At 39.1% G+C, this 25808-nt stretch overlaps 1 protein-coding gene across 2 annotated transcripts; it reads left to right on the top strand.

Moving 5' to 3' along the window:
• The first annotated feature begins 154 nt into the window (after window positions 1–154).
• prickle3 (prickle homolog 3) lies at window positions 155–25534 on the top strand. Of its 2 annotated transcripts, XM_087781882.1 has the most exons (11): window positions 155–235; window positions 6570–6652; window positions 17842–18025; window positions 18085–18198; window positions 19428–19565; window positions 20515–20718; window positions 21897–22083; window positions 23043–23366; window positions 23422–23709; window positions 23768–24139; window positions 24794–25534. In XM_087781882.1, the coding sequence occupies exons 1-11, from the start codon at window positions 194–196 to the stop codon at window positions 25258–25260; spliced, it is 2403 nt and encodes an 800-aa protein (XP_087638008.1). In that variant the 5' UTR covers window positions 155–193; the 3' UTR covers window positions 25261–25534. The 2 variants fall into 2 exon arrangements, with proteins under 2 accessions (XP_087638008.1, XP_087638009.1); XM_087781883.1 differs by lacking the exons at window positions 155–235; window positions 6570–6652 and adding an exon at window positions 13744–13868.
• The last annotated feature ends 274 nt before the right edge of the window (window positions 25535–25808 follow it).

Here is a 25808-nt window from a genome sequence, read left to right as displayed (position 1 = left end):
TGTATGTGTGTTTAGAAATTGACCATATTTTACAATCAACATATGTATATAAGTATTGTGCGGAGCAATATTTGAGGAAAAAGTGGGATAGAAAAAATCTTGATCTGTAACGTCAGGAACCGGAAGTGGAACTCTCACAGCTGTATTTCGGAAGTTTAACCCTTGTTGCTTTTTTAAACATCCAGCCACCAACATGTTCCTGGGCGGCTCGAAAAAGCGTCGGTCCACCCGCTCGGTAAGTGTTTTATATGTTAATATTCTCACAGGCAATGCCGTCGTAAAGTTACGGGAAACATATCTAGTCGCGTCTTTTTTTCTTTTTTTTTTATTATTTCCGCTCGACTTTTCATTGTACGAGTAGAACCTGAACCTGAACTCGAGAGGAACTTTCTCCCTCCTTCACCTGGATTTGTAACTTCTCCTTTGCTTTCTATCGAACGTTATTGGTGTCAAATAAGCGTTTTTATACTATTTTCAGTCTATCTTCCATCTAAAAAAAAGCGACATTCTTTGTGCTCTGAGTCACTGGGGCGCCTTTGATTACGTCACAGACTTTCTACCTGTGCAAGTCTGGATGTTGGGGCTAAAAACATTAATAACTGATAATTTTTACCGTTGAGTTTATTTCAAAACACATTTTTCAAACATCAACCATGTTGTTTTAAGTCATGATAAATGACCTGTCTTTGTGACTGGATGTTATTAGCAGTATTTAAGCAGCTCTTTTGTGATGATCCTCCTCAAATATTAATCGACGTCATCAATAATTGACAGAACACTCCATTAGAGCAGCTCTTGAAAAGTGAGTTTAGACTCATGTTACCTGGACTTGTGCTTTGTTCCTCTACAACAGGTACTATGAAAACATAGTTTTTACAACTACTTTTCTGGCTTTTTGTTTTTCAACTTGAGTTTCTGTACATTTTTGACACAATATTACAATAAATAAATCAACTCCTTCAGGTGCAACAACTCTTCGGTTTAGTGCCGCCTCTTTACAAATGAAGATATTCAAGATTCCATATCACTTAATGACCGCTTTTTAGCTGTTTGTTGACTCGATTTCTTTCGCTGATGTCTTCCGGTGAGGAGATGTGTTTATAGGTAGCAGCGATGGCTCTGACCTTTAACCTCCTCGAGTTAAAGTTTAACCCTTCCACCCTCTACACAGAATGACATCTAACACAACAGGAAGCCCTCTTTAACTTCTAAATAATACTCAGATCTAAAATGCCAAAGATCTATATTAAGAAATCTGATCGTGTGAGTTATGAGTTTGTTATTACTGCGTTTGAATTTAAAAACTGATGAAACTGATGTTTCCATGTGCGTGTTGTGAAAATAAACAATAACAAATAAAAGTGTGTTTTGTTAAGATAGATCTGCTTGTATTTTGATAATTTAGGGTTAAGTAGTAATCCTCCTTCATTCTTAAATGGCAGCTAACAGATAATAAGCTAAAGGAACAATGGAATCCCGCGAGATCCTGGTGATGACTGAGGACGAGAGGATACAGTCGACTCCAGCAGCTTTTAAAGCTGATGTTTTGACATATTTTGGTTTCAAAACAAATGAAAGCAGTTACAGCTTCGTCAAGAGTCATGTGGTCTGTAAATTCTGCAACACCAGAGTCAAGTACTCAACAATACTACAACTATATTCTTGTTCCTTCTAGGAATGCACAATATTGACAATAAGTGCAATATTTCTTTAAAGTGTGCGTCTTCACTATACACACACACCTAGAATACGGTACAAAGTTATACTCACCTGGTGGGTTGGGGCCCAAAAAGTGGGTACGAATCCACTCTATGCAGTTCATATGCCTGACATATACTGCGTTTGAATTTAAAAACAATGAAACTGATGGATGTGCGTGTTGTGAAAACACATAATAACAAATAAAGGTGTGTTTTGTTATGATAGAACTGCTTGTATTTGGATAATTTCGGGTTAAGTAGTAATCCTCTTTCATTCTTAAATGGCAGCTAACAGATAATAATTGATATGTAATTACTGCTTATGTTAGCAGCTCCTTCTCACAGGCAATGTACAGTTTGAAACCACCGGACTTCAATGAGGTCATCGCACTCTTGGGTTCGAGAACATATGTCGCACACATTTGTTGTGTAGAAAAGAAGCCCCAGTATCAGCCCCTCACATTATCTCAAGATTGTGAAGGTGTTTTTACTGTCCCGCAGCTGTTTATCTATTATCTGTGTGTAATATTAAACAGTGCGGCCATGTTGTTATTGTTCCCGTCGTACGGGAGCATTGTCCGTCCGCCTCTGAGGCTCTGCTACTGTGTCAGGACCTCGCACAAGACGACCGAGGGAAGGTCAAAGAAAGTTGTGTGTGCGCATGCCAGCTCTTGTAGTTGCTCACACAGCGAGTCAAAGCAGTGATTAATGAAGCATGTTGCTTAAGAATTTAACTTTATTGAGTCACATGCAACTTCCTGACAGTACTAGAACACAGGTTGCTGGTAAAAAAAAAAAACGTAGCTACAATCTAATTGTGTTTGTTACATCAAATGTGATTTACATTTCTAACTCAATATGTAAACAAACAGATTAAGTTCATGGTCATCTTGAATGATAAAAATGTAAGCAAGTATCCAAACTACTATAATAAAACTAGGGGTGTGTATTGGCAAGAATCTGGAGAAACAACGCGTATCACAATACAGGGTCAACGATAGAATTTACAGACCGCATGACTCTTGATAAAGTCGTAACTGCTTTTAGTTGGTTTAAAACCAAAATATGTCCAATAGTCGGCTTTAATAGCTGCTGGAGTCGACTGTATCCTCTCGTCCTCAGTCATCTTTGGGACCTTGTGGGTTTTCCTTGTACCTCTAGCTGACAGAGGAACATTTAATTGCAACACAAATTATTCAATTGTTAACAAAATATGTATGTTTTGTTTTTTACACACACTTAATTGAATTAAATTAAATCATAAAACTATGATACAAATAAAATGGTGTATCAATATTTTCTTACATCCCTTGAAAAAGCTGTATTTTTGCTTTGTTTGTTGGTGAACCGACCTGAATTGATACAGCTATTTCAGTCCCATAATGTGCTGCAACAATTGAAGCTTTTTTAAGACTTAAATAACGACTTATATATTTGTAATAGTAACTCATAAAATATTCTACTTCAAAGGAAAATCTATCAGCTGAGAGGAATTCTCTTCCAACCCGAACCCTTTTAATAATTATTTGTTTGTATCCGACTTATATTTTGAGAATCTTTTTGGTCTTTGAATCTTGAATACTACACTTTTGTTCCATAATAATCAATAGAGCAAACATTGGTACCTGGGTTTGGGGACAACTGCTGGCAATCTGTCCAGGGTGTCCCCTGAATAAACAAATGGGACGGCAAAACCTTTACACAATAATCTCCATGGGTTACTATACCAACAGGATTGAAGGATTTTTATTGTCAGAGGTGATTTTTCAAGTACTCTCAAGTGTATTATAGGCCACATTAAATGAGTTAGACAACACAAGAGTCAGCAAATCGAGGGGGAAAAAAGCAAAAGAGGAGAACAAAGAAGTTAAGACGGGAAAACAGGCTCGACATGAATACTGATTATAGTGTTTCTAAGTGTGTGGATCAAAACAGAAGAGCAGGTACACACAGGTACGTTCTCTTCGCCGCCTTTCATTGCTCATTAACCTGTGACGAGGGAGGGATTGCGTGCCGGAGTTTTACGACTTGTATCAGCTGCTTTGTTTTTCTTCCTGGCGAGCGAGAACTCCGACAGAGCGACTCCTCGTGAGGAACGTCGGTGTGTGAAGCGAATACACCTTTATTGATCTTCAGGAGGGAAGAGGAGGACGGAGAAAGGGTGCAGCTCTCATCCTGTTTCCACTTCCTTCCCTCGATCTGTTTTGGGGCCAAAGGCAGTCACACACACATGCACACACACATGCACACATGCACACACACACACACTCGGCTAATGGGTGTTATTATGTCGATTAAGTCTTTGGATTCAGTTCGGGGTGGTTTAAACTTGGATCAGATGCTTGGCTCGGCAGTTGAAGGACGAGGCAGATTGTTTTATATGCGGGTCTGGAAAGCGTTAAAAGACGAAAAAGATTTGACTCGGAGAGTTTTCAGATTTATGAGTGAAATCATTTGATGTCGTAAACAAACATGGGTTGTTTTCAGGATAAATGGTCCATGTGGGACGCAGGGATGTGCTAGTGACGAGTTAATCATGTTAACTACATCCACTCGAGGAGGGTTTTTTTTTTGTTTTCAGCAAATCTTCTGGATTGGTTAGAAATTAGTTAACTGCTGATCCAGATCACCGTCTGGTGTTAGGAAGGATTTACAGATTCATTATCCACGCATGTGGCTTCTTACTATTGACTTTACAAAACACTAGCAGTGTAAGAAGGTAGAAGAAGATGATAATGTTGCGACATTTCGCGGCACTGTATCAATATTTAAATGTAATTCATATATTATATATATATATATCTTTTCCATATTATATATTATTATAGGTTGTTTTTTTATAGTTTATATTTCAATGAAGTGTTTTATTAATTTTTTTTAGTTAATATTTACAATAAACATTCAAATATTAACAGGGTTCATTTCGTTCTTTTAAGGCAGTTAAACTTCCAGCCTCTAGATGGCAGCCGTCATTACTTCCTTCCTTCCTTCCTTCCTTCCTTCCTTCCTTCCTTCCTTCCTTCCTTCCTTCCTTCCTTCCTTCCTTCCTTCCTCTGCAGCTAAAGGAACAATGAAATCCCGTGGGATCCTGGTGATGGCTGAGGACGAGAGGATACAGTGGACTCTGGTAGCTTTTAAAGCTGATGTTTGGACATATTTTGGTTTCAAAACAAATGAAAAGCAGTTACGACTTCATCAAGAGTCATGTGGTCTGTGAATTCTGCAACACCAGAGTCAAGTACTCGACAATACTACAAATATATTCTTGTTCATTCTAGGAATCCACGATATTGACAATAAGTGCAATATTTATTTTCTTTCACCTAGAATTCCACCTATCTGAAACTTGAGAAAAAAAATCAGTTAAAAGTATATACTAATTAAGATAAAAACTTTAATACTTTCAATTATAGTAAGGTACAAATATTTAACATGTCTTGCCTAAAGATGCCTTTTCCATTATTCTGCAAATAAAACAATTGGTCAAGAATTTCAAATATTGCATTTAATTACAGTTTACATATTCATTTGTTCGACATTCAGTTTTTTCTTCATTGTTCTGGCCAATAGTGAAGCAGCATCTAAGGACCCATTTTAAGTCATGCCTGAGTGCGCATTTAAGAAATGCATTATTTATACGTTAAATTAGAGTTAGAAATTATCACATATTTTCTATATGTATTTTGTACGTGCTAATATCACACTGTTTTTTTCTATATATATCCTATCCTATCCTATCGTGATAGCTATCGCTAGATTCTTCACTATACACACACACACACCTAGAATACGGTACAAAGTTATACTCACCTGGTGGGTTGGGGCCCAAAAAGTGGGTACGAATCCACTCTATGCAGTTCATATGCCTGACTTGGGTCACTTCCCAAAACACAGGTGATGTGGGTTCAATTCCTAGGAGTTATTTTATTGAATCAATTGTGTAAAAATTCATGTGACATGAGCTGCTTGGTGAAGGTACAGTATGTCTGAGAACCTTTCTAATAAAACATACTTTATTTGAAAGTACTCTTTCAGTCGGGTGCTTCAATGCCTCCACGATATTAAGTTAATAAATCAGTTGTCTGTCCCGATATTGAACTTTTGATTCCTTCCACCTGGTCATCAGTCGGTAGATTTCAAAATGTCAACTATAGTTATATTAACATTGTTACATTTCTTCAGGAAAAGAAAAGCATCCAAGGCCCCTGTTAAACAGAGGGACAGGCATGTCTCCGGGCAGCTGGGAATGAGATCCACAGCCACATATCTTGGAGAGTCAAAGACAGACGGTTTATTTACGGAGCAAAGTGTCCAACAGTCGAACACTCCGTGTCTGTTAATGTAATCTTGTTGTGTAAACACAGCCATTCTATTCAGCGACGTTCAGAGAGTAGTGAATGAGAAACTGCTGCCATGACGATCAGGGGCAACGATACAATATATTGTAATACTCTAGGAACAAGTATATATTTGTAGTATTGTCGAGTACTTGACTCTGGTGTTGCAGAATTTACAGACAACATGACTCTTGACGAAGTCGTAACTGATTTCATTTGTTTAGAAATCAAAATGAGTCCAAACATCAGCTTTAAAAGCTGCCGGAGTCGACTGTATCCTCTCGTCCTCAGTAGTCACCGCGATCTTGCATGATTATTTTGATGACGCCAGAGAGAGATGTTGTTTGTTGTCAAGCAGTCTTTCACTGACACCTTTACCAGAGTCTGACGACCTCGTGTCATCGTCTCTCTTTCTTGGGAAGCACCTTCTCCCCGGGCTTTGGTTTTGCGAGCTTTTGTGTCCGACCTTTAACCTGCCTCTCTCGAGCCTCGGTCAGGAAATGACTGAAGTCTATTGTTTGTTCGTCTCCAGCAGGAGGAAGAGGACCCGGACAGAGGGCAGCCATGTATGCGATGTGGAGACCAGTGCCCCGGCTTCCGTGTCCACGGTTGGAGGTAAGAATCTGACTCAAGCAAACACTGAGTTCATGATGATAATGAGCTCAAACACATTATTTTTGAAGCCGTGCAAGCTCAGATTGTAAGATATGTACTTTCATGAATGTAAGTATCTTTAGCAAATGCACAACAAAATGAATTTAGAAAATATGTTTAATTTACTCACTCTTTATTGGCAAACGTTTCACAGTCAGGATTTGACATCTCAATTGATCTAAACTACTCCAAGTTTTATCATAAAACCTGGCATAATCCAGGATTAAATTACCTTAAACACGGTCAAAACTCACCTTTAACGCCCCGAAACATGCATCAAGAGTTACGCAGGCTTGTTGGTACAAAAACTCCTGAACAACTGCCACCATCAAGTTATTTAAACTAGTTAATGAACCCAGAAATCACAAGCTTTCCATTAATGATGTCTAACACACAGGGCTGTTGGCTGAGTTCACTGAGAGGGAGCTAGGCTACAACAGAACAGGACGTGTTGGATATTGTTTGTTTTAGTCAAAAAATTGAGATTAAAAAACGATTTTATTTTAGTAAGAAGACAAGTCGTAACATCCTGTGGTGTTAGAAAGACCACCAGGCTGCTCAGACCTTCCACACAAGCTAAACCACTGGAAGATTGAACTTGAAATTTGGTAGAAAACCAGTAAATTTCTGTTTTTGTGAACGTGTACCACAGTTAAAAATGTAAATGTACCGCTCTTATGAAGTTAAAAAATATATATATTTTTCAATTTAAACTTGTATTTAAAGTATTATTATGTAAAAACACTTACACATTTATGGCACATTTTAAACCAATTCTTCAGCCCTGAAAATCAAAATAAACCCAGATGACATGTAAATAATAGTAGAAGTAAAGGAGTTAAATTGTCTTTATGGCAGTCATGTGTGTGTGTATACGTTAGGGCGCTCTACAAACAGCAGAAATCAGCTTAGCTTCAATCCCTGTCCACAGTAAAGGCACATATACATCATAAGACAAACAAACACGACCCATCTGGGATCACCACATGGTCCGAGCAGATCAGCGCCTTTTGACTCCTGACACAAAAGATGGCGGCGATGCTCACGAGCACCGCTAAGCCCACGACAGCCACAGCAGCTGCATCTACTTTGAATTATCTTAATGGGGAAACAGAAGCAGCGAAGAGCGGCAGGATTACTAATAATCATTGTGCAACATGTCGTCTCCGCGAGCCGCTTTAAAGTGAAGATCAGGTCGGGTTAAATGGACTGAAAAACCTCTGTAATCCAAACTCCTGTCACACACCCGTCGACTTGTGGCTCTCCAAGCGGATGTTATGCTGTTATGTACTGTATCCTCTAATACCCTCGCCGTGACAATAGCGATAGATTTTGATGAATTATTAACAGTTTTTCATTGATTCGCGAAGCGATAAAAAGTTATTTTTAACATTAAGATTAAAGAGCAAATGGAGACATTGCCAGTGAATTGAGCACTTGTTATTATTGCGAACGAAAACTTTCTGTGTTTGGCACGACGCAATTAAACTATTGTAACTGATGTCAGTGATTTACAGGGATTGTTAGAAACGGGATGGAAAATTCTATCCATGTTTAACATGGGAGAAGCACTGAAACTGTGCGCACCCCTGCCAAGGTGCTCATTTGACATGTCTTTCAATTAAACAACACAAATTCCCGGACAATGGCACAGCAAGGTTGCTGGTTCGCTTCCAGGCCAAGCCGACTTTTTGCCTTTCTGTGTGGAGTTCGTACAGTATGTTCTCCCCATGTTGCGTGGGTTTACTCCGGGCACTCCAGTTTCCTCCCACAGTCCAAAAACATACCGAGTGAGTTTGATTGAGAACTTGGGGAAATTGTCCATAGGTATGAGTGTGTGTGTGAAGGGTTGTCTGTCTTTGTGTGCCCTGAGATAGACTGGCTTCCTGTCCAGGGTGTCCCCCCGCCCCTCGCCCAATGAAACTGGGATAGGCTCCAGTCTCCCCACAACGCCCATGACGGATAAAGCGATAGAAAATGAATGAATGAACTTCCTTTATTCAGAATTTGCGGCAAAGAAAAAAGGTTCCCGAGAATACACCGGTGATGTCATCCTGAGTCGCCCATAGCAACGAGCAATACTTAATCATCTCGGGACGGTTGGTTCAAATCAAAGTAGATTCATGTTCATGATGATAGGGTGACCTGTAAAGATGCCAGTGTTTAAGATAAGATAAGGAACATGGCTTATCCAATGCAACAAGAATGGTGTTGAAGGAAAGACGGTAGTTTTGTTAGAGTTCGATGAAGGAGGACGAACGGATATATTTAAGATAAATTGAGCGTGTAAGCATAACAAATAATTTCACATTTAGACTCTTTTAGACGTCATTTATGTATTTTACGACTTTGGCTCTTTGTGTTTAATTGTCTGCGACAAGAACATCCATTCATAGGTGTTTGAGTTACGTTGCTGCGCTACATAATTACACAAACGGGTTCGATTCACCGAGCGATTCATCTTTCAGCAACTTGAACTAGAGTCTGCGCTGTAGAACTCATACTTTTCTTTCTTCGACTGTGACTTATTTACGAGCCGCCAGCAGCCATTTCTTCCCCCGAAACAAATCCGGTGCCAACTAGTCTGGATGGGCTGTAACAACCTGGCTGTTTTCGACACGAGACAAAATGGAAGTGAAGATAAGAAGAGTCGTATCTCAAGGGCTGCGTTGAATCCTTGATCCGGACCGACTGCGATTATTAAAAAAAAAATGGAGTCGTTAAAACTCCGCTGGACGCTTCATCTGGAACTTGTTAGTGTTTTTTTCTTTTTTTTACAATGTCCGGTTTGTCCTGGCTTGTTTAATTCCTGAAGTCGGAGAAAGTCGGAGCGCGGCTGCTAAGTTGATAATGTCGAACACATCCTGATCTGAGACTCCAGCTGCTTTCGTTTAAACTCCTTCCTTTCTTTTCTCTCCCTCTCAGTCCTTCATCTGGTTTCTGTCTTTTTCTTATCATGTCCATCTCTTATCTCAATCACAACCCGTACCTTCTTCCCTTTTGTTTAACAACCTTTTTTTTTTTTCCAATAAGAACTATTAATAAGTTTGAGGAACTCTTTCCTGCAAAACTTTACAACTTCTCCGATGCGAAGTCGTGAGCCGGAAGAATGCAGACTGATTAAGAAAAAGAAAAAAGCTCCGGCTGCGTTATTATTCCCAGATGGGCAGTGTTTGGCCGTGATGGAGGGATGGAAGAATGTGTTCCTCGTGTAACACAAAGGCCGTAACTGTATCTTAAAGTGCATTCACTTCTTTTCCCTCCATTCAGATCGAGACAAAAGCAGCGAGTTTGGATGTAATCTAAAACACATGTGTGCGTCTTCCTGCACATCCTCTTCTTCTGCTTTTCATACGTGTGTCCCGTGTGTTCGTGGAGCTGATCTACCTTTTCTACGTCACTTTAATAGAGTTTAAACTACAAATAAAAGTACTTTTGTTGTCAATCTAAGCACAAACACAAGCTCTTCTTTATACTCAAAAAACACATTTGGGGGTAACAATGAAGGAAATGTAAAGCCACATCGTTTATGCTAAAGTAGGTTGTTTTTTTCGGCAAAACATCTGCTCTTCGTTTAGCAACAGTCAAGCAAAACAATTTAATTAATCTTTTATATGTTGGTTTATGATTTATGTGAAGCACTCCTGCAGTGTTTTGGCAGCAAACATGTGCATTATTTCTCAAGATATTAGAGGTTCTGGTCAGTTTCTCAACAGTTCTATGGAGTCTTTCCAAGCGTCTTTACTTGGATTAGAACAGAGTCTGGATCAATAAGATCAGTATTTCAATCATTGTTTGACCCTGTTTCCGATAAAGATAGTGACTCTCGTGATTAAAACCTTTAAAGCACTTACTTTTTTATTGTACTGTAAAAACATCGGAAAACTGCAGAGCATCAGACAAAATAAAAAGTGTGGCTACGAAATACCAATTTGTGGCCATGGAATCCTAATAAGTAAGAATAAAAAGTCAATAAATCGTTGAGAATTAAACCCATGACTTCAAGCTAGAGCTGCGATTAACTATCTGAGCTAGAGTCGATTTTTATAGATCAATTAAAGAGTTCAAGTCAGTATTGTGTGGTCACAAATTAAATATTTGTTTTACCATGAACTCTGCAGAAAAACTTTTAACGAATAAAATAAAATCTTATGGTATTGTTGTGTTGTTGCAGCGAGTGATTAAAACCCATGATTCTGGTGAGTGTTGTGCGAGTCTTTCTGCCTGTTGTGTTGTTGCAGCGAGTGATTGAAACCCATGATTCTGGTGAGTGTTGTGCGAGTCTTTCTGCCTGTTGTGTTGTTGCAGCGAGTGATTGAAACCCATGATTCTGGTGAGTGTTGTGCAAGTCTTTCTGCCTGTTGTGTTGTTTCAGCGAGTGATTGAAACCCATGATTCTGGTGAGTGTTGTGCAAGTCTTTCTGCCTGTTGTGTTGTTGCAGCGAGTGATTGAAACCCATGATTCTGGTGAGTGTTGTGCGAGTCTTTCTGCCTGTTGTGTTGTTGCAGCGAGTGATTGAAACCCATGATCCTGGTGAGTGTTGTGCGAGTCTTTCTGCCTGTTGTGTTGTTGCAGAGAGTGATTGAAACCCATGATTCTAGTGAGTGTTGTGCGAGTCTTTCTGCCTGTTGTGTTGTTGCAGAGAGTGATTGAAACCCATGATTCTAGTGAGTGTTGTGCGAGTCTTTCTGCCTGTTGTGTTGTTGCAGAGAGTGATTGAAACCCATGATTCTAGTGAGTGTTGTGCGAGTCTTTCTGCCTGTTGTGTTGTTGCAGAGAGTGATTGAAACCCATGATCCTGGTGAGTGTTGTGCGAGTCTTTCTGCCTGTTGTGTTGTTGCAGAGAGTGATTGAAACCCATGATCCTGGTGAGTGTTGTGCGAGTCTTTCTGCCTGTTGAGCCTAATAACTCTGTCTGGTAGAATGATGGATGGGACAGAACCCCGAGTTGTCTGAGATAACGTCGGCTGCTTGTGCAGACTAACAAATAGTGAGGGGATTAATTGATTAAGACGTATGGGGGTCACTTACTCAAGACCCCCCCTGAGTCCCTCTGCTAATGATATCTTGCTTAATAACGCATTTAGACTCGCACCTTCTATGACGGCGAGCGAGCCCCGGCTCAGCTGGTGCACGTCTCGGGGAGGGAAGTGATCCATCTTCTGCCTCCGACCGGGCTGAGGGCAGATGGCGCATGCGGCGTCCAGCAGCTCGTCTATTGAGTTAGCGCTGACCCGCAGCTTCAGACGTCTTCGGCGAGACCGTCACCGAGGGTCCGGGCGGCCATGTGGAAACACTCTCCGGCACTAATGAGTGGAGGACAAGGCCCATCTGTTTCTTCACGCCAGATCCGAGGAGGTCTTTAGTATTCCGCTGTGCAGTCCAGCAGAGGAATAAAAGTCCCTGGGACAGTCGGAGATTACACGGGACTCTCCACAAACCCTGAGAATTCAACCTTCTAGTTTCAGAAGAAAAAGCAAACAGATCTCTAGACACTTCATTAACTCCTTATTTCTATTATTCTATACTAGTTCAGCTTAAAATACGTCATAAGTAGTTTGTTGTTGTTGTTTTAGGACTTTGCTTTATTTCTTTGGTTCTTCTCGTGATAATGTATATTAATAGTTTTAAATTAGTTTTATGATGATCTATAATTATCTTAAAATACTTTATAAAGTATGTTACAAGTTGCCATGTTTGATTATAAACTGTCATAAATGCATTTTACTGTTTAGTGTGCATTATACACAATATCACACGTAAAAAAAAAATGCTCTTTGATATAATATTTAAATATACATGTTTATATATATTTAAATCTAATTTCATGGCATAATTACACAACTTTTTTTTTTATCCTTACCCAAGATATTTTACATTTTTCTTCATGTTTTTCAATTATATTAATGCCCTTTCCCTTAAGAAAGTAAGGTAAGTAATTATTATTTGTAAAGCGCCTTTCTCAGACCAGGGTCACAAAGCACTTTAACAATCAAAAAACATTTCTCTCTTCTGGTACGTAAGCGAGTCAGGAACCATCAGTAGATTCTGATCCACAGACCTAAGAGCCCGAGCTGGGGTGTAAGTCTGGATCAGATCACTGATGTAAGGAGGACCATGAATAGATCTGAAAGTAAGAACCAGAATTTCAAAGTTGATCGTGAAAGAAACTGGCAGCCAGTGAAGAGTTTTAAGGAAATTGGGGGAAATGTGAGTTCTTCTACCAGAGTGGGTCAGAATTCTCGCTACAGAGTTTTGTATTAATTAAGTACAGGCGAGACAGCGCTTTCTTCTTTAGACATGAAAATAAACTGTTCTTTTTAAGATAAGATAAGGAACAGAGATTATGGATGTCAACGATTAAACAGACTTCCAATGACACTAATTGTGAGGAGGAAGGAAAGGAATTGGACCGTAATTTTTTTTGAAGGACTTTATTTATTATGCGTTTTGTTTGGCCCACGACACGACAAAGACCAAGGTGTCAATAGTGGGCATAATGTACAGCTTTCTTTGGTCTTGATTACGTCTTGACTACAAGTCTACCTAAAAAAAAAAACAACAACCCAGATTGTGGTATGACTCACGATCTCGTCTTCTGTCTTGTGTCGACGCTCTCGTGGAGCTGCACCAGCAGCGTAAATGACCTCATGGATCGACCCACCGAAAGTCTGTTCCCCGTTTCATCACGGCTCGTGATGTCATCCATCTTTCTCGCACACAAAACGGCGACATGAGTTGCTCACAGGCTGAAGTCAGCCGCTCACATTTGTGTGATTGTGAAGAAGAAGAAGAAAAAAAAAGTGCAAACGCAGCCATCTGGTGTGAGTCAGCCAGGAGAGCATGTCAGTTCTGTGGGAGGGTCTTTGAAAAAAAAAAAAAAGTGCTCTCGAAGATTTGTGCTGCTGACGTGTGTTCAGAGCCAGGCGGTCTTTTGTTGAAGCCCACCACCACCACCACCACCATCATCATCATCATCATCATCGTGAAGGAGGGTGGGAGTCGGGGGGGCAGAGGGGAGGATGAAAAGAGCTGTACAGACAGAGACATCAGCACTTTGAAGCAGGACTTCAGCACAGTATTCCGCTCCGTGCAACACATTGACCACTTTGATGCGCATTTTATGGACCGGATCTCAGCGGCTGGACGTCTCGGACTCATCTGCGATGACTGAAGGTAAACAAGGAGCTCTGCTTCCCCCCCCCCCTGGTCCGTCCGGCTGGATTAGAGGAGAGTAATCAGGTCTGGATGTTAACATGCTAACGTGATCCAGCCAGAGCTTTGTTGTGTAAACACTGATTTATCTCAGGATTTAAGTCGGCCGGACGTCATGCGCTCGCTGATGAAACTTCTCTCTCGTCTCGTCTCCTCGCCAATCCGTCCGTCGCGGCAGTATTTTCGGTCGGTCCCGAAATTATGAAATCAGCGTAGGTCAGGCCCGGGTCAGTTTAATATGAAGATGAGCGGCGACGGTGGTAAACACGGCTGTACTCTGGGAAATTAAAATGTCCCGAACGTAAAGTTGAATTTATATTAACGGATGTTTACTTCTGTCTGAGTCTTGACCTCTGAGTTGACCTTATTATGGTCTGTTTCTCATTGTGTCAATTTGCTGCTTATACCTGTTCTTGACTCATGTTTTTGATCCTTGAACAATCTTTTATTTATTATTTACAATTATTTAGTTACTTTTCAAACTAGGCTGCAGCTTCCTGAATCAATAATTGGTAAAACAATGGTTTATTTTTCCTTTTTTATTTATTTAATTTGGCGAACTATACATTTTAGAAGGAAAAAAACAAACTTTTAATTGAAAAAGTAAAGGCTTAAGTATGCAGGGAAAGCCTTTTAAAATAATTGCACGGTAAAAATAAATAATCACGTGTTAAATCTGAGGAAAAATGCATGTGTAATTTAAACTTGTTGATGTGTGGGAATAACATGTAAAAGTTCTAAATACCATAGAAATAATGAATTAATATTATGAATATATATATATGAATAATATTATCAATATGATGTGATGTAGCAAAGATCTAAGACAAGGAACTTAAGCCCCAAAAAAAATCTAAATAAAAATAAAAGTTTAAATAATTAACACAATTTATTCCTTACACAAATATTATATGAAAATATTTTTCAATATAACATTTTTATTTAATGGTTAGCATAGACAGAAAGGTCAAAATAACAACATTATTATTATAATGTGGAGTGCTGTTGGCAGATTCATTTCACTAGGTAGAAAGGCGCTATATAAATAGAGATTATTATTATTATTATTATTATTCATTTAAAACGATATATTCTGAAATCCTCAAAATCTAATCTTACAGTATATATTTAATGGTAATTTAATATGATTCCTTAAAAAAAAAAATAATAATAATTCGATTAAATCTAAATAAGATTTAAAAGCTATATATTATTAGGAAATACATTTGTTACTCAATTAAAAATAAAAACAAAATATAACGTATAGGAACTATGTGTGTGTGTGTGTGTGTGTGTGTGTGTGTGTGTGTGTGTGTGTGTGTGTGTGTGTGTGTGTGTGTGTGTGTGTGTGTGTGTGTGTGTGTGTGTGTGTGTGTGTGTGTGTGTGTGTGTGTGTGTGTGTGTGTGTGTGTGTGTGTGTGTGTGTGTGTGTGTGTGTCTTTTGTAGTGGGCTGGAATAAAGCAGCTTTATTCTACTTGAGCTACAAGAACCAGCTGGCATGACATTATGCAATCACAGCATCCACATGTGACCCTCGTGTGTGACATCACCGTCCAATCTGCGGCGACAGGAAGCCCTCACCTCACTGTCACCCCCTCACTTCCCCCCCCACATCGCCGAGGTGTTAGAGTGGGGGGAGAGGGGGGGTTTAAGTACTGGTGTAACATGAGGCGATGCAGAGATTGCTTTTCCCATCTTCACCTCCATTTAACTTCCGGTGGAATCGACAGCCAGGCTTTAGACCACTGACCTCATTTCCTGCCTGGAAAAGAAAATCATGGGATGGTCCTGATGGAAAGCTGGTGGGATGAGCAAAAAAAAAACATGATGACTGATGGATTGAAAGTCTATTTACTCTGCAAAAACACTATTTAAAGTCTCAATAAGTCAGATATTCCACAGCTATTCCTGTTATTTAGAGGAAAACTGGCAGCAGAGTCTAGTGGAGTGTGTATGTGTGTGTGTGTGTGAGTGTGTGAGTGTGTATGGAATTGACAGATTTATAACTGTATGGATGATAGAAAGCAGATGGAGGTGTCTTTTAGTTCTTGTGGTACTGAGGAAATCTGGAGATACCATGCAAATCCCGATACAGGGGAAACGATACGATATATAGTGATACTGTAGTAACGAGGATATATGGGTAGTATTGTCGATTACTTGACTCTGGTGTTGCAGAATTTACAGACTACATGACTCTTGACGAAGTCATAACTGCTTTAATTTGTTTTGAAACCAAAATATGTCCAAACATCTGCTTTAAAAGCTGCTGGAGTCGACTGTATCCTCTCGTCCTCAGTCGTCGCCGGGATTTCATTGTACCTCTAACGTTGACGTTTATTGTCTACAAATGTCCTCAATCCTCGAATCAAAATTTGAACCGCTTTACTTATTTCAAGTACATAGTAACAAATGAGGTGACGTTAATAGAAACATTAAGTTAATGAGGGCCAACAAACAACTATTTTTTTTCTATTAAACAACGATTAAACGTAGAGAGCCATATTGTGTTGTTTTTATCCTCCACCAGCTGGTTTTATTGTTTTGTGTTTTTATTGTGAAGCCACGAAAGGTGCATGAAAGGTGCTATTAAATAAAATGTATTATAATATTATAATTATTATTTTATTAAAAAAATACAAATTTATCAGGAGATCCTGTAATAGAAAATAATGATCTTTTCAAGCGTAAGGAAAATACGTTTTATGCAACACAAAAATGTCGTGAATATTTGCACGTTAATATTACATATAATAGGTCAGTAATTGTATTTCTAACCAAACTTTATTGATATATATATATATATAGAGAGAGAGAGAGAGAGAGAGAGAGAGAGAGAGAGATACACACACCATTAAATAACTATAACAAAAATGCTTGAAATGTTTTATCCTGAAATATAATGCTGCGATATTTAAGTGTATGTGTATTATTTTTACACCACTAGTACCATATTTTTGTCTCTTAAAGTAATAAAGATATAATTTGCACTGAAAATGTAATTAAGAAGTTATAAACGCAGCAGTGAAGAGGAAACTGATCCAACAAGAGTCTTTATCTTGTTTTGTATTTTCTTTATCTGGCAACGGAGGTTCTACTAATTGCAGTTACATTGTTGCGTCACTAGGGGAGCCAGAAACAATGTTTCAATCTTGTTTCATTAACAACCTGAAATCGAATTTATGCGAGTATATCAGTGGCATCAAAATATTCAATAGTTTAATTTAATATTTAAAAATGTTTTATTTTAATTTATCTTCTTGAAATGTTTTTTTTTAACCATTACAATTATTTTTATAATAAATGAATTCGACCATTTATTTATTTGATGTTGTTTTTTAATTTTTTAAGTAAAAAATATATTTAAATATATTACATTTATTTATTATAATTCAATGAAATCGATGTTTAATAACATTTTAATAATTCATACCCTTTTTAATACTATTTAAAATTGCTATTATAACCGTCTCTCTGCACTAATCATCTGTGCATCACATGATTGGCTGAAACTTTGATAAGTAAAATAGCATTTAAATTTTTTTTTTTTAAAAAAGAGAAATTTTAACATTTTTATCCTAAATCCCACTGTTAAATATTCCGATGGCACTGATATACTTCCATATGAATCCTTCAAAAGAATGATGGATCCAGATGGTTTTTTTCCTCATAATTCCTGAAAAGTTCAATGAAAGTTTCCCCAGTTTTTGAGTTATTTTAGGTGAATCGAGCGCGCGGCGGCAAGTGTCAACTTGAGCTCTCGAAAGAATGCTATCACGGAGGCAGATTGTGTTACTTAATAGGCCAGACACCGAAGCGATAATGATCCAGATCCGCAGATGTGTTGCTTATCTGCGGCTGGATCTGAACCCGTGACACCTCAGATCTGAGGGTGTAAATCATGGAGCCTGAAGCCGTCTGGTGTCTCCACAGAAAGATCTGCGTGCACTGCAAGTGTGTGCGTGAGGAGCACGCCGTGCGCTCGGTGCCCGGGCAGCTTGAGAAGATGATGACCAAGCTGGTGTCAGACTTCCAGAGACACTCCATCTCCGATGACGACTCGGGCTGCGCCTCGGAGGAGTATGCGTGGGTGCCACCTGGACTCAAGCCCGAACAGGTACGTCTGGAGACTCACACTCGACTCGATACGATCCCTGACGGCTCCTCTCGGTGCAGGTCTACCAGTACTTCAGCTGCCTGCCCGAAGACCGGATCCCGTACGTGAACAGTCCCGGGGAGAGGTACCGGATCAAACAGCTGCTGCATCAGCTGCCAGCTCACGACAGCGAGGTATTGATCAGTTAAACTCATATTTTAATACGATTGCATTGATTTATTCTGTTGACAAAATACGACGAGAACTCAGGAAGATCAAAGTACAGAATATTTGTCTCATCTTTCATTTTCAAGTCGACTAAAACACGATTAATCCACTTTTAAATATCGTTTATTTTCTACATGTGTCGGCGGACAAGTTTTCTACGTGTATCGATATGAACAGCACTGTATTGATTTGTATTTAGTTATTTCTATTATTTAGTTATTTAATGGTTTGTATTTCAATATATTTTGTGTTAAATATTTGTTAAATTATTTTAATTATTTTATTTCATCTAAATATTAACAGCTTTTTACAATTTTTGTGTTGCAATTAAACTTCCGGCCGCTAGATGGCAGCAGTCATTAGCTCCTCTTAAATCAACACGTTAGTGACCATTTAAGTGTGTCTTAAATAGATGTTTGACTCTATAGTATCATCAGTATGTTTGTACAAAACTCTCTTTTCATTGAAATATTTACATTAGAAAATGATCTTAAGGCCCGCCCTCTGAAAACACTTAAATATTTACGTATTAAATATCGTTTACCGTAACCACACCCACTCTACTGTGATTGGAAAAGCTTCGAGGTTTGTCACTGCACATCGTAAATCTCCGTCTTCAACTCGTTGTTTAAACAAAGCAGGGCGTGATCACAGCTGGATGAAGGAAGAGTGGAGCTATTATTACGTCATTATGGACTCCGCTCTCGTAACCTCTCGTTCGCCGACATTTCAGACGAGCGTTATAGAGTAATACGTTCAAAACATGGTCATGATGAGGGACTTACTGCATCTTGGAGAGGAAAAATTCAAATTTCAATTTCAAACATTTGAGTGTAAGTCAGGAAAGTAACTATCCAGTTATACAAATCCTGCAAGATCCTGGAAATGACTGAGGACAAGAGGATACAATCATCGACTCCAGCAGCTTTTAAAGCTGATGTTTGGACATATTTTGGTTTTAAAACGAATGAAATAATTTACGACTTCGTCAAGAGTCATGTGGTCTGTAAATACTGCAACATCAGAGTCAAGTACTCGACAATACTACAAATATATACTTGTTACTACAGTATCAAAATATATTGTATCGTTGCCCCTGGATTGTGATATGTATCATTTCACCAGATTATTTCCAATACAAACCCTAAAAAAAGCTTGTTTAATGGGATGAAACATGTACTTTTGTGTTTCTCAGCCCCAGTACTGTCACTCGCTGGACGAGGATGAGAAGAAGGAGCTTCGTCTGTTCAGCCACCAGAGGAAGAGAGAGAACCTCGGGCGAGGAGCCGTCAGACTCTTCCCAGTCACCATGACTGGAGCCATTTGTCAGCAGGTAGAGCCTGAAGAACGTATATTAGATGAGATGTACCTCCATTCTTGTTGCTTTGAGGTCATTAAAGTTGTCACAGCAAAAAAAATGAAACATACATACACATTATATTAAGACGTCCAGTACACACATGAAGAATAATAACAAAAACAATAATAATGAATAAAGATAATTTAATAAAAACAAGATTTATTTTTATTTTTATATATATATCAACAACTATAAACATAATCAGAAGTAAATACACATTTTTCCTTTATATTTTTTATTATTATATTTTTATTCACTCCAGAAGTACAGAACTTGGTCAGGGAGTTATATACATATTATTTATTAAATGGACTAGTGATCATAAAGGAGCGTCGGAATCTCTTTCCTGCAGCAACTATTATTATCAATAATAATAATAATAAAAGTGAATAATATTAGGTAAGTGTCTTCCTGTTACTCTTCAAAAACCGGTGACACTTTTTTTCTGGAAACAAATGGCAAAAATCTTTATTAATATGATCCTTTTGATTATTATTTGACATTATTTTATTTTTATTTCCACCCCATAACATAAAAATCAACTTAATTTGAGAGAAAATACATTAATTAATTTTTAAAACTGTATTCAATTGTAATGTTATAAGTTAGTCCTTTCTTATATAATAGGAGTATAACAACATTAAGTATCTAACCTTCAAAATATACAATACGATGTATATGGAACTAAATTTCCCCTGAGAGTGGCTGGAGCTGTTAGCCAAAAGCTACGCTAGCAAGTTTAATATTTTGTTGAACATTTCTTTATATTATATAAAAGTAAAAAATCAAATTCAGTTAAGCTTTATTATGTAGTGGTAACGGTTATCTAACCTCCGAACACATCATATCTAATTGTGTGTGAACCTACCTGCTTGAGACCCTGGCTCCTTGTCAGTCAAAAGTAACGGCTCCTGTGCTCCAGTGTGGCAGGCAGATCCGAGGCGGAGACATCGCAGTGTTCGCCAGCCGGGCGGGTCACGGCAGCTGCTGGCACCCCCAGTGCTTCCGCTGCGCCTCCTGCAGCGAGCTGCTGGTGGACCTGATCTACTTCCACCAGGACGGGCAGATCTACTGCGGGCGGCATCACGCCGAGAGACTCAAGCCTCGCTGCCAGGCCTGCGACGAGGTAACCACTGTTTCCTTAGCTCTGCTGTACTGGGGTCAGCACCAGAAACTCACAATCACAATAAGTACACTAGGCAAAAAATACAAACTGAAATATACAGAAAGACAAGTAAGGTAAGGTAAGGTAAAACATTATTGAAGTTATGTACAGTAAACTCTTAACACTAGGATATGTTAAGGACCATTGAATACTATATATTCTTTTTTTTAATGATTTAAAAAATGTATATTTAGATTAGTTTTTGTTTTTTTTACTAATTGTATTTTTAAAATGTAAAGTTTTAAAAGTAAACTAATTTAATTTACATATAGTTTGATATTCTAATTTCAATAATTCCAAAATATATTTTCTGTATTCAATATTTTTTAAACTGTAGCCTCTTAATTTCAATATAAGATTGTTGCTATAATAGTACAACCGTTTTGATATTGAACTTAAAATGCTATGAGTTAAAACATGTCGAATTTAGAAAATGTATGTTTAAATTAGAATTTTAGACTATATGTGTTATATGTTATATATATATATATATATATATATATATATATATATATATATATATATAAATTAATGTTGAAACTATTATTCCAAGAACTTAATATTGAATTTAAAAGGCTACCAATTATTTTGACAATTTAATTAAGAGAACCATATTTTGGACTTATTTTAATTATTTTAATTGAAATTTTAGACTATATGTGTCAAAAATTAAATTAAATAAACTGAATTTGTGTTTAAAAATAACAATATTGAATTTTAAAGGCTTCTGATTAAAAATATTGAATTTAGAAAACAACATTTATTGAATACATTTATTTTGAATATTTTTTTTTTTTAATGTTTTATTAAATAGGTATTTCAACGTTTGGATTAATAAATGCATTGCTTAAGAAAACAACTTTTTCAATTCTATCAGTTCAAAGTTCAAGAAGTTAAACTCCATATTCTGATGATTTACTTCAATACAAATCATCAGTGACTCCATAGTTTTCTTGTATTATTTCCTTAAATATGGTCTTCGTGCAACATCTGTAAACTCCTCAGTCGCTGCATTCGTTCTTGTTTGACGCTCGTCTCACTGAGCGAGCGGATTATTGGGCTCTAATGAAATGGCGTCGTGACAACAGTGACTCAATGGAACCGAACCAGTCGTATCAACCGAACCTGGTCTCTCTCAGATCATCCTGGCCGACGAGTGCACGGAGGCCGAGGGCAGATACTGGCACATGAAGCACTTCTGCTGCTTCGAGTGCGAGGCGGCGCTGGGCGGCCAGCGTTACATCATGAGGGAGAGTCGACCGTACTGCTGCGCCTGCTACGAGTCGCTGTACGCCGAGTACTGCGACACCTGCGGGGAGCACATAGGTAAATATATTAAATAAAATGAAAGGTAAACACGTTCCTGTCTGAGAAACATGCTCCACGGTAACCTCGACTTCTTCAGCTCTGTTTTTGAATTTTATTGTGAATATAGTGCAAATAAATTAACAATAATAAGTGTTTGAAATAAACTTTACTGACAACTCACTCACCGCCATTAATTTAAATATTAATGTATACAATTGTATCAATAAAAGTGTTGGTGACTGTAAAGACTGTATCGATGTAGGAACTTTTTATTTAGTACATGTCTCTAAATATTATTATAGGGTTTTTTTTCGGATTTTTATTGCCACTCGAATGCATTTAATTAAATATAAAAATAAGTTTTTAGTGGAAAAAAATAGCTTTTATATGATGGAAAAAAAATCGAAAATAATAATCGTAGCATATTAACCCTGATTTTGATGTTATTAATAAATATTGTTATATTGTGTGTATTTTATTAATTATATTACATTTTTATTACAACATATTTATTATAGTCATATTATTATTGAATGATTTTGTTGTTTTTTTTTATTATTATTTCAGTTGTTTTCATATGAATACTTTATGTCTTAATATAATGTGTTTTTTATCTTTTTTGTGAACGTTTGTGACACAAAAGATTATATCATGTAATAAATGTTATATATATATATAAATATGCTTTTTAGTTTTAAGATTATTTCAAAGAGTCACTAATAGTTAATGAATAATTATACATCTGTTTAAAGACACTCAAGGTTCCCGTAGAAACTAATTTATAACAGCAAAACAAATTAAATCATAATTAAAACACATTAAAAAATAAAAAGCAGCAGCTATGAACTTTTTTAACGAATGTTAAAACGCTTAGAAACTTGTTTAAAAGGGATTAGATTTAGTTGAGATTAAAAACGTATGGACGTAGATTGATTGTAACTATTATCAAAAAGTAACCCGACCCTTGACCCCTCCAGGCATCGACCAGGGTCAGATGACGTACGAGGGTCAGCACTGGCACGCCGTGGACGTCTGCTTCTGCTGCGCCCGCTGTCGGCTCCCCCTGCTGGGCAGACCCTTCCTCCCCCGCGGCGGCCTCATCTTCTGCTCGCGGGCCTGCTCCCTGGGCGAGGACCCCAACAACTCCGACTCGTGCGACTCGGCCCTGCAGAGCCGGTCCCCCCAGCACCGGGTCCGCTGCGGGTCGGCGGACAAGTACCAGCAGCTGCGGTGCGGTTCCCCTCTTCAGCCACGGGAGGGCGCTGATCACCGACTAATCGCGAGGAGCAGCGAGACCAGAGGTGAGGCTGAAGTCGACCTGCTTTTTACCAACTCATGTTTCTCTGTCCTCTTCAGGCGTCCACTGCGCTGTTCAAAATGGACTCTCGTCCCCTCGGGGTCGCCCTCACCACAAGGGGTCCTACTCCCCGCTCCCCCACATTCATTTAGGCAACGGTCTGGGGCCGTCGTGGCCCTGTGACGTCCCTCACTACAACCTGCTGCCGGACGACTGCGGCGTCGCTTCGCCCGCGACGGAAACCCGTGGATCCGGGAGCGTCGCCAACGGGGTCCTGACGTCCAGAGGGACCTCCACGGCCGCCGACTGCAGGAACTGGGTGGAGCGGACCAACCAGGTCATGCAGGGTAAGGGTCCTAAAATAAAAGTTCATGAAGCAAATCCTAACGTCTTCTTCGTCTCCAGTGTTCCCCATCCAGAAGAATTCCGAGCTCCTCCCGCCCGACTCGCCTCCTCTCCCGCCTCCTCTCCCCATCAAGTCCCGCGACCTGTCCCCGCAGTCGTCGCCCACCATGAACCCGCGCCCCCTAGAGGTCGCCTCCTCCTCCGAGTCCCCGCCCCCCCTCGTTCGCAGCGGGACGGCCCGGGTGAGCTTCAGGGAGCCGATCAGCAGCAGCTACTCGGTGGAGGAGGAGGACGAGGAGGAGAACGAGGAGGAGGAGGAGGACCGAGGCGAGGAGAGCCGCCAGCAGCTACAGGAGGAGGAGCCGGAGGAGGGCGGGTTCGGGAGCAGGTTGAATCTACAGAAGGGCGTCCCGGTGCAGATGGATCTCCTGGGTGCGTTGAACGAGTCAAATCGTGATTCAAACTCTATAAAATAAATTAGTTATAATAACGACGATATAACAGCGAACTAACAGCTCTGACAGACGTGTAGACTTTTCCTACTTTCGAACTTAAGTAAGTAAATAATTTTTATTTATATAGCGCTTTTCCAGACCAGGGTCACAAAGCGCTTAAACAATCAAAACAATATTCAATAAAGTATATACTTTAAAGGGAAAACGTTTGACTTTAAACCAGATCAGATTTATATTCTTTGTTAAAGCAAAAGTCAGTTTCTTAACCCGGCACAAAACACTAAAATAAAAACACAAAAAAAAGAAATACGTACTTGTATAAGTGACATGAACAACCGTATCCATGTATATCAGCGAGACAATCGACATTTTTATCCTTTAGAAATGTAATAAATATGTAGTTTTGTAAAATAACTGATTCTCTTCAGAACTTAGTAGGATGTCATTTTGTTCAACTACTCCAAGACTCTTATATTATATAGTTTAAGTATAGTTTTATAGTTTTTTTCCCATGAATCATCAGCACTGGAAGCGTTGGATAAACAAATGTTTTTGTGTTATTCCTTGTGTTATTAATAAAGTGTCCAGTTTCTAGTGCATATTTTTAACGTTTTGTATCCCGGCCCCACAGATGGATCCTCGTACCACCAGCGCGGTCCGCGGCGAGGCTGGAGTCGAACCCGCACCCCCTCCTCCTCCTCCGACGGCCCGCTACCCTCGGAAAGGCGCTGCCGGCGTTCCCGCTCCGACCGACCCCGGCTGGACGCCCTGGAGTGGCGAGGAGAACGAGACGGGAGGGAAGGCGGCGGCGGCGACCCGTCGTCCTCCTCCTCCCTGACGCTGCAGCCGGGCCGCCACAAGCACGAGGACTCCTGCTCCACCTGCTCCTCCTCCTCGGACTCGGAGGCCGAGGGGTACTTCCTGGGTCAGCCCATCCCGCTCCCGCCGCAGCTCCAGAGACCCCAGTCCGTGGCCGGCAAAGGAGCCGAAGCCGGGGAGGAGCGGGAGAGGGACTGGGGTCTGAGGGGGAGCTTCAGGCGGAGGAGGGCTCACAGTCTGGGGGCGAAGGACAAAGATAAAAACTGTGCCATCTCCTAACGGAACGTTTCAGCCGGATAATAATTGGAATAATCGTATAGGAAACATTTAACCATAAGCGGACAAAACTATTTATACAAACACACTCATTTGTTTATATTTCATACAAGTAGTTACACTATAAAGACACATGGGATCAGATTGTGTTTTTGGTTTTTTTAAAGCAATATTTACCTCTTAACTGTTTTGGTGAAGGTCAGTGTTGATACTTTAACGAACAAAATGTGTTTGTGTGAAAATGGTTGATGGCAATAAATGTGTTCAGGTTTGTAAACGTGTTTTTTCCTGGAATCATCAAAGATTTTTCTCTCTTTTTACTATTAAAATGTTTTAGTTTTTTTTCCAATTCTGTTAAAATAGTATTTGGAGGAAAATGATGTGTTCAAGGACCAACTACTTCCAACTTCTATTACAAAAAACTGTTTTAGATGAAAAATAAATACTCTCAAGCTGCACTAAATTTAATTTAGTATGTTATTTATTTTTTAATGTAAAGTGAATCATAGTTTAATCTGATTTGTACAGTGGAACACAAGTGAAAAACAAAC

Source organism: Callionymus lyra, chromosome 19 (genome assembly GCF_982586985.1).
Source record: "Callionymus lyra chromosome 19, fCalLyr1.hap1.1, whole genome shotgun sequence".
NCBI classification, from domain to species: Eukaryota; Metazoa; Chordata; class Actinopteri; order Syngnathiformes; family Callionymidae; genus Callionymus; species Callionymus lyra.
Note: the sequence above shows the minus strand (reverse complement) of the source record. Positions and strands in the feature narration are given on the sequence as shown.

What these genes read in the sequence shown, in the direction of transcription:
- prickle3 (XM_087781882.1), top strand. Translation starts at nt 194, where the DNA reads ATGTTCCTGGGCGGCTCGAAAAAGCGTCGGTCCACCCGCTCG. An exon ending in AGCGTCGGTCCACCCGCTCG is followed by an intron (nt 236 to 6,569) that starts GTAAGTGTTTTA and finishes GTTCGTCTCCAG; the next exon opens with CAGGAGGAAGAGGACCCGGA. An exon ending in GCTGCCAGGCCTGCGACGAG is followed by an intron (nt 20,719 to 21,896) that starts GTAACCACTGTT and finishes GGTCTCTCTCAG; the next exon opens with ATCATCCTGGCCGACGAGTG.